Source organism: Sebastes umbrosus, chromosome 6, assembly GCF_015220745.1.
Source record: "Sebastes umbrosus isolate fSebUmb1 chromosome 6, fSebUmb1.pri, whole genome shotgun sequence".
NCBI lineage: Eukaryota > Metazoa > Chordata > Actinopteri > Perciformes > Sebastidae > Sebastes > Sebastes umbrosus.
Genome location: NC_051274.1, coordinates 11,809,214 through 11,818,077, shown reverse-complemented (window position 1 = coordinate 11,818,077; position 8,864 = coordinate 11,809,214). Strand labels below are relative to the sequence as shown.

General features: G+C 40.7%; 1 protein-coding gene across 3 annotated transcripts; it reads left to right on the top strand.

Moving 5' to 3' along the window:
- Nucleotides 1-718: 718 nt before the first annotated feature.
- Nucleotides 719-8,812, top strand: ttpal (tocopherol (alpha) transfer protein-like). Of its 3 annotated transcripts, none has more exons than XR_005207365.1 (7): nucleotides 719-849; nucleotides 1,779-2,008; nucleotides 2,907-3,150; nucleotides 3,344-3,537; nucleotides 5,036-5,146; nucleotides 5,873-6,208; nucleotides 8,543-8,812. XR_005207365.1 is itself a non-coding variant. In XM_037773509.1 (6 exons), the coding sequence occupies exons 1-6, from the start codon at nucleotides 962-964 to the stop codon at nucleotides 6,149-6,151; spliced, it is 1,077 nt and encodes a 358-aa protein (XP_037629437.1). In that variant the 5' UTR covers nucleotides 845-961; the 3' UTR covers nucleotides 6,152-6,268. The 3 variants fall into 3 exon arrangements, 1 of the variants encoding a protein (XP_037629437.1); XR_005207364.1 differs by having other exon boundaries at nucleotides 845-980; XM_037773509.1 differs by lacking the exon at nucleotides 8,543-8,812 and having other exon boundaries at nucleotides 845-980; nucleotides 5,873-6,268.
- The last annotated feature ends 52 nt before the right edge of the window (nucleotides 8,813-8,864 follow it).

Below are 8,864 nucleotides of genomic sequence, written 5' to 3'. Positions count from 1 at the left end.
CAAAAAAGTACATACATATAAATACATTAGTTAGTATTATTTTTAAAAATGAATTTTGAATTTTGAAGTAGAAAACATACCTGATATATCTTGAGACATGTAGCCTATAGTGACATGGTTGCAGATTGAGCAATGTGAAGACAAACTCTGCCATCTACTGTATTCAAGTGTAATTGATACTTGCAATCTGCCCACAATTTTTTTATATATATATATGCCTCATCAACCCTGTGTACATATAGTTAACATTAGTTTAACCTAACTATATAATATATATATATTTTTTTTAAATGATAAAGATATGTAGATCTACAGGAAATACAACTCCACGCAGTATGCACCAACTACTGTAGCCTACTATAAAAATAAATAGTCTATTTTTATTTTAATGCCATCATGTGCTGTCGTTAAAATAGACCTAATGCTTTAAACTAACTTTAAACTAGTATTCAATAGTGCATGAAGAAGCATGACATGCAACATGTGAGGTTCATGTGCACTGAAGGCCGTGTGAAAAGCAACTACGAAAGGGTCGTAGAATGTAAATGTTTGTTTTAGCAAGTAAAATCTTGCCACGTCAGTGAGTCATTTGTTAAAATAACGTTTTTGAAAGTGTTTAACGTATAAAAACGTGAGACTCACGAAACACCCACGGAAAACTATTTTTTAAATCAAAATCTTTATTTTTTTTCAAGTTTGAGTGGCTAGTTTCCGTGAGGCATTTGAACGCAGCATAGCCATAACAACAGACCAGACCACTCTGGTGCGTCACACAGCGCGTCACGTGGTGTCATCTGGACCAATGAGAGAGCGCCATTTCTCAACCCGGAAGAAGGACTTTCCTGACAGGTCGGTTGTTTATGTTTGACAGGTTTCTGGTCGTCACGACTCTTTGTTGACATTTTTATCTCTTGTCAATGGATGCTCATAAAAAGGAGTTTACGTGTGTCCTAGTCGGTTAATGTTAAACGCATCTCCAGGTTGGTATTCAGTTATTTTGTCTGACTTTAGTTGTGTCGCCTCGGTTCTGCTCAGCATCAGGATGTATTAGCTAGTCTGATTCTCTGACTCAATGCTAAACAAACACTTACAGTTCATGTTTGTGCTGTTGTAGGGAACTCTCCTAATATTATCTGGTATCAGGGAACGTTTTATTACCAATGAATGATGTCTAGGTGAAGTAAAACTGTATAAATGGATGTAAACTATGTGTGTGTAGTGATGGAAGAAGTATTCAGATCATTTGCAGAAGTAAAAGTACTAATAAGATGAGATATAAGATATTCCTTTATTAGTCCCACAGTGGGGAAATTTGCAGTGTACAGCAGCAAAAGAGGATAGTGCAAAAAACAAGATGCATCAGCTAACACAGTAAAAAAGAGCTAAACAAAGTGTAACAAAATGTGAACCATTAAAATAGAAGGAAGCATAAAAATAGGAGCAGTATATACAGTATTGACAATAAACAGACTATTAACAACATAGCACAAGTGGAAAATGATATTGCACAGTGAGAATGAATTAATGAATGAATGAAATTCCACCTGAAAATATCAGGTTATTGTCAGTTTTTTGGTGTGTAAGTGGTCTACTGGGAGCAGTGCTGGTTGTGGAGTCTATACCACACTGTGAAAATACTTAACTGCAAGTAAAAGTCCTGCATTCAACAGTACTTGAGTAAATGTAACGTACTTAGTGTTACTGTGTGTGACACCTGCCAGAAGTCTTTGTGTTTTCATAGCCTCTCTGGTCCCTCTTGTGTGTTTCTGTCCAAACAGCTTCACCCAGTCAGTCCATGGACGCCGATCAGCATGAGTCAATCGATCTCAGGTCTCCTCCAGTGGACCCATCAGCAGCTACAGGAGAAAGCTGGTTCCCTGGACCCCCTCCACCCATGTACTCCTGCACCCTGACCCCTGAGCTGGTGCACAAGGCACGGGAAGAGCTCCAGGAGAAGCCAGAGTGGCGTCTACGGGATGTCCAAGCACTGAGAGACATGATACTGAAGGTATTCATACAAACACATAACAGTCTCATTCCTGTTTATGTGCCGGTAATATTTAAAGGAACAGTGTGTGTAACATTTCGAGAGATCTATTAGCAGAAATGGCATATAATATTCATAACTATGTCTACAATAACTACTCTGCGGCTTGCGTTACCGCAGTCTTGAAAAGGGAGGAGTGAGCGGAGGGGTATCCTGTTGGTTTCAATCTACAACCACACCACTAGATGCTGCCAAATCCTACAGTACACACTGTACCTTTAAAACAGGACATGGCAGTTAAGTAGAAAACATCCCTAAAATTAGAAGACTTTGTTCCTATAACCCCAAAAATGGTTGGCATTGCTTACTCAAATTTTCAAACTTGTATACTTATTCTTTAATTACATATTTATGTTTTTAATCGCAAGCAGGCAAAGTTCCTGTACAGATGTGAGTTGTGGGAAATTGAATTAACAGAAAACAAGCAGGCTGATTTACAAAAGCCAACAATGCATACACTTACAAAATGAAAATGAAAATGATCACTATCAAAATGATTTTAATTACTAGAATACAATAAAACAAAAACCTTAAATAATCACAATGTGTGGTCTAAAGAGATGGATCGTCTCTTAACTTTTTAAAAGTAGGGCTGGTGATATTCTGTGTTTTTGTTATAGCTATCAAATCCCACGAAAAGATAAAAAAATACAATGTGTTACTTTGTCTGGAATACTTCTGACTTCTCTGGCCTGTGACTCTCAGCCCCAAGCACATTTGTTCCTTGTGAAGACGTAAATCTTTAAAAATGAGTCATAAATGTATTGACCTTTATCGACACCTGCTTTGTTTTACTGTTTTCGTCATGTTTACCAACTCTTTATCCGCGGAGCTCATTTTTTTTCGCCTCACTCGTCAGGAACAGCCCAATCTCAGGACCCGGCTGGACGACGCTTTTCTCCTGCGCTTCCTGCGGGCCAGGAAGTTTGACTATGACCGGGCCCTGCAGCTGCTGCTTAACTACCATGCAGGCCGTAAGGCTTGGCCGGAAGTGTTCCAGGACCTGAAGCCGTCCACAGTGAAACACGTCCTGGACCTGGGCTTTCTCACTGTCCTACCACAGCCGGACCCCAACGGGAGATACATCCTCTGTCTCCGACCAGGTTGGTATCTGAATTGAGCAGTTTTATAATGAATTAACCAATTTATAATTACTGTTTATCCATTTAGCTCTCCCATTATTCACTCAACCTCAAACTCAGTGTATTTTTTCTAATCTCTAAGTACATACTGTATGACTAACTCTTCCAGTACGGGCGTTGCATATGATGTATGATTACTCAACTCCTTTTACAGGGAAATGGAAACCAAATGATTATCCGTTTGTTGACAACGTGAGGGCCCTTTATCTGACTCTGGAGAAGCTTATCCAGCCAGAGGAGACGCAGGTGAACGGTATTGTCATCTTAGCCGACTACACCGGTGTGGGCATGTCACAAGCATCCAATCCAGGCCCATTCCTCGCCAAAAAAGTTGTGAGCATCCTCCAGGTGAGAGATCTAACATCTGATGATAGAAATAAATCATCTGGGGCGCCTGGGTTAGCTCAGTTGGTAGAGCGGGCGTCCATGTATTAAGGCTTGGTCCTGACCGCGGCGGCCCGGGTTCGAATCCGGCCTGTGGCCCTTTCCGCCTCCACTCTCTCTCTCCCCCCTTTCAAGACTCTATCCACTGTCCTGTCATAAAAATGGAAAAATGCCCCCAAAAAAATAACTTTAAAAAAAAAAAAAAAGAAATAAATCATCTGATAGAAATCTAACATCTTATGATCTGATGACACTTAAATGTATTTTAAAAATGTACAATTGATAACATTGATAACATTCAGCCACTAGATGATGCATTCTCCCTCCCCCGTTCCATTGCATTTACTTCACAACAAGTTGTTGCCAGGAACTTAACGTCAGTCTCAGCCATTTATCTGTTTTTTCCACACTAACAGACGACCCAGAGACACCACGTGACACCAACGTTGTTAAACTATTGGCTCCCAAGCCTTGTTAGAAGAGGGAACCAAACATCTGATATCTTCCACAGTGATTAAAAAAGCATTTATTTTGGACCCGTCAAATTTTTGAAATGATCAATTCACAATTATATAATTTTTTTCAGGAAAAGCCAGACTTTTATCCAGCACCTTTCTAAAGGCTCTGTGGATGTATTATTTCCCAAAAAATTATTTGTCTACATAAACATGTTATCAATAAGACCTTTAAAATGAAATCAGCAAATACGTTTTTCTTTTCTGGAATGGATCAGTGAGTGCAGCATTTACACTAAATGTCTTTTTTTGTAATGACACAGCGGTTAATATGATTAACTTTGTTATGGTACATGTCCACAGCCTCCGTCCTTTCCACGCTTCCCATTCATAGTCTATGTAAGGAATGCAATACATTCTGGTAGCGTGGCAGCATGATTCGAGAGACGGGGTGTCACGTTGATCGCTCCTCATTTGCATAAAGTTGAGGTCTATGCTACTTTATGCAAATCACAGGCGACCGACGTGACTCGCCACCTCTGGAAACTCCCAAGAAAGGTTTAAACTGAGCATTGTCGATCCAAAATAAAGACAGATTCATCAACTGCGTGGCTTATTTCCCACATAAAATGTTTTCAGAAACACATTTCGGTGAACTATTTTCGTGATAGTTACCAATCGAGCCGCCAAGTTGGTTGTGGTTTGAAAGCTGGGAGCAGCAGCTCACGAGGGAAAATGTTCGACCAGTCAGGTGCCTAGTGCCTTGTGTCTAGTGACAGCCCATCAAGCGTCCAATGCTGGGAAGCGAGGCGATCCCTCTCAATGAAAAACACCCCTGTGGACATGTACCATTAACACACTTGAGAAAAAAACCCTTGTCATTTACAACAGTGGCTCTTGAGCACTGGCTGTTGAGTTTTGTCGTGACTGCGGAGTGTGAAATATTTAAATGTTTGACAAGGACCAGCTGTGACTGTTCTGAATGCAGTTTCTCTTCTAATTCACAGGATGGCTTTCCAATCCGAATCAAGGCCGTTAACATAATAAACGAGCCCAGGATTTTCAAAGGCATCTTTGCTATAATTAAGCCTTTTCTGAAGGAGAAGATGGCGGAGAGGGTAACTATTGTCCTTGAATTGTCTCTGACTCTTTTGTCTTAAACAAAGGATTATTTTGAATCGTGTGCCTCCCCTTTTATCCGCAGCCTGTTCTCCAAAATAACGGTCTATTTTCATCTGTGAAAATGGAAGGCCAAGCATTTTCTTTTCAGGGGAATGAACTGAAACCAGCAGCTACACAACCCTGTATTTTCCTAAATCTCTTGAGAGGGGTTACTTTGTGTTAATTTAAACCTGCAGTAACTGGTTTTTATTCATTTTGGGGCAGTAGAAACCAGATGTAAGCATAACAGTGACATGTTATCACCTTTTAAGTTTAATAATATGGCATACGGATGCTTATATACACAGATACAGATTAACATTAGCATTAATTTTACTTATGAATGGAAAATGTCTGTCTCTTTAGCTGCTGAATGCTCCACTATGATCACCAGCTAGCTGCTAACTGTGTCTGGCTGTTGTTTGGAGCTGGGCCGGTAGTGTATTTAGAGTTTTTCGGCTGAAAACAGCTTCCTGCTGTGGCCGAAAACTTTATAATGAGAGTGAACCAAAACAGTAAAGTTATGGACTCAACAAAAGAGCTGAAAGAAGCTATAAATCTCCGTAGAGTTGAGAGGAACTGACTGACACCTTTCAAATGACATGAAATATTGATCATAGCCACTTTAAGTAATGAGGCAGATGACGTCACTAACATGGTATCTGTGCTGTCTCCTCATCCAGTACATCCTCCACGGCTCTGACCTGCGCTCTCTGCACGGGAACATCCCCCGGACGGTACTGCCGGAGGAGTACGGCGGCACCGCGGGCCAGCTGGACTTGCATTCGTGGTCCAGAGTGCTCCTGGACTGCGAGGAGGAATTTATAGTGGAGTTTTGCCAGCCAGATCCACTAGAGGGCGTGGTGCTCCCAGACTCCATGCTGTATGAAGGACAGCAGGCCAGCGGGCAGGACGACGACACCTTCAGGGCGCTACGCTCTCAACTCTACTACTGTTACTGATGCAGACTGTAGACGCTCCCATCACTGAGAGGACATTTTCTGTTTCATTTGAAACAAGTGTGTAAACTTTTACAGAGCAAGTTGCCAATATTAGACATGATTTATTTTACTAACTAAGCAGCACTACTATAGGTGGATAGTCTTCTGTAGTTTACACGTCGCCCAGCATTCATTCATGGTTCCAAGGCAGCTGCAGGTTCAGGCAAAGAGGCTTTTGACAGGAGCCGATGCATGTTTGGCCATTATTGGTGGCCCCTCTGTTACGTTATATCTGGTACTTAAAGGGATAGTTTGGGTGTTTTGTAGTGGGGTTGTATAAGGTACTTATTCATAGTCACTGTGTTACCTACAGTAGATGACGGTCAGCACGCCCCCAGTTTGGAGAACAGACAGGAGTTACCACTGTGGACGGGGCCGGCAGCAAAACATATTTTAGTCACCTAAAAAAATCAATATCAGTTTAAGTGTACACTATATTTAAAATATTTTCTCCGGTTTATCTTGCCGTCAGACAGCTCTTTCTGACAAGGAAATTAAGCTGTTGTATCCATCTATGCTCTCACCAAAGCCACCGGACTCCATTGAAAAAAATTTAATTTTACCTCGCAGAACACAGGTGTTGCTGATCTCTTGTTTGTGTTATTGTGTAACTTTGGTTAGTTCGGATTCAGCAAAGTCACACAATAACATAAACAAACTAACCAATCAAGGCAGCAGTAGACCAGCAACTCGTGTTGTGCGAGGTAAGATTACTGTTTTATTTTCAATGGAGTCTGGTGGCTTTGGCAAGAGCATAGCTAACAGCTTCAGTTCCCCGTCGGAAACAGACTGTATACCTGTCTCACGGTAAGGTAAACCGGCTGAAATATTCTTAAATAGCGTAACCTCAATATTGATCTTTTTAGGTGAGCCTTTCTTTTAGGTGGCTAAAATACGTTTTGCTGCCGGCCCCTTCAACAGCAGTATTTTGCTTTGCTCCCGGGAGGTAACTCCTTTTTGCTTCTCCAAACTGGGGGCTTGCCAACAGTCATCTACTGTAAGTAAAACACTGACTATGGATAAGTACCTCCCACTTCAAAACACCCAAACTATACCTTTAAAGGATATGTTCAAGTTTTTCAACAATCAGGCGCCCATGTGTACACTGAAGCAGGTTTTGCCTAATGTAATCATTCCTCTTGTCCATACTGGCCGTTAAAGGATCCCTTCCTAATGTGCTTCCAATGTAATGCAAAATCCACAGTCCTTGTTTTGTTTTTAATAGTGATGGCGAGATGCAGTTTCATGAAGCATTGAAGCTCCCCAGCAAATTGTTTTGCAAAAGGGTTCACTTCACGAAGCTTCATCTGGGCTTCATATGCACAAGAAACTACCTATTGGTCAAAGAGTGTAAAACAGGCAGATATTATTACAGATGTGAGGCAGTGGTTTAACCGGGGACAGGGCTGTGAATGTGCTTGTGTAATTATAGGAAAATGATAGATGGGGAAACGTTTTTATTCATGAACAAAAAATTCTTAATTGTGTTTCAGCTTCGGGCGTCTTCAATGACGTCATTGGTCTAAAATGATAAAAGCCTTGATACGCGCTTCACAGAAAACTTTCTGGATTACTTGACACACACTCCGAAGCCTTGGCACAGCACGTAACATCACTAGTTTTTAGCCCAAGCTGAAATGAGGCTTCGGCAGTACCAGTTAGACAAACCAATGGGTAACTGTAAAATTGAAAGTGCTTTAAGTATGAAATTCCCATTGATTTGGTTAACTAAGGACGCTGCAGCCTCATATTAGGACCAGGCCTGTGGATTTGTCCCCCAGCATGCTAGGAAGGGACAGGAGGAATGATTACAGCAAGCAAAAACTGTGTCAATGCACATATGTGTGTATTGTTTTAAGACAGACTTGAGAAATGTGAACCTATCCTTTCATATTTTTTCCACTGTGGAAGAATTATAAAAACGGTTTCTCAAGCTCCCAGTTTGTTTAGGATCTGCGTACAGCTGTTAGCGCTCTGTCTGCGTGGTTACATCACCCCACAATTCAACAAAAAAAAAATGGAGAAAATGTTTGTGTACGTAACCGTCTAATACATTGCCTTAAACTGTAGATTACCCTGTGTATCATAAGTCATGTTGGATGTGTGTTTGTACAAAAGCAATATATTCATGTGTATGCTCATCAGGGCTTGTCTTACATAAGTTAGAGAAAGAATAATACAATAGGTTTTAATGTTTTTGCTCAATGTATAACTCTTACACAGCATTTCAGGGCCTTTGTTTAGTTTTCTCTATCTTGAATCTTCTGAGAGGATTATTTTTTCAGTTCAGATAATCTGCCTTATGTTGTTTTTTAACCTTTTGTTGACCTGTTTGTGTTTTTTATCACTCAGTCTTATCACCGGGACCATCGCTGATCACAGGAGCTACATAAGGAAAAGAACATTTACTGTGCCCCCGACTTTATAAACATCTGGTTTGCCAAATTTCCCACCATGCCATGTACACAAATGTGCAATGATGTTGGATCTGTTTCCTTGCGGTAGCCCGAAGCTAACTCTTTTATATTTTTATTTTAAGCATGTGACTATAAGCTATTGTGTTGCAGGATATTTATTGTTGGTAGCAAAGACAGTAAAGTAAAGCTCAAACGAAGAAAGTGCTATTTGTGTCTGGTTTGTGCTGTGGATGGATTCTGTTGTTGGCGGAGAGTGG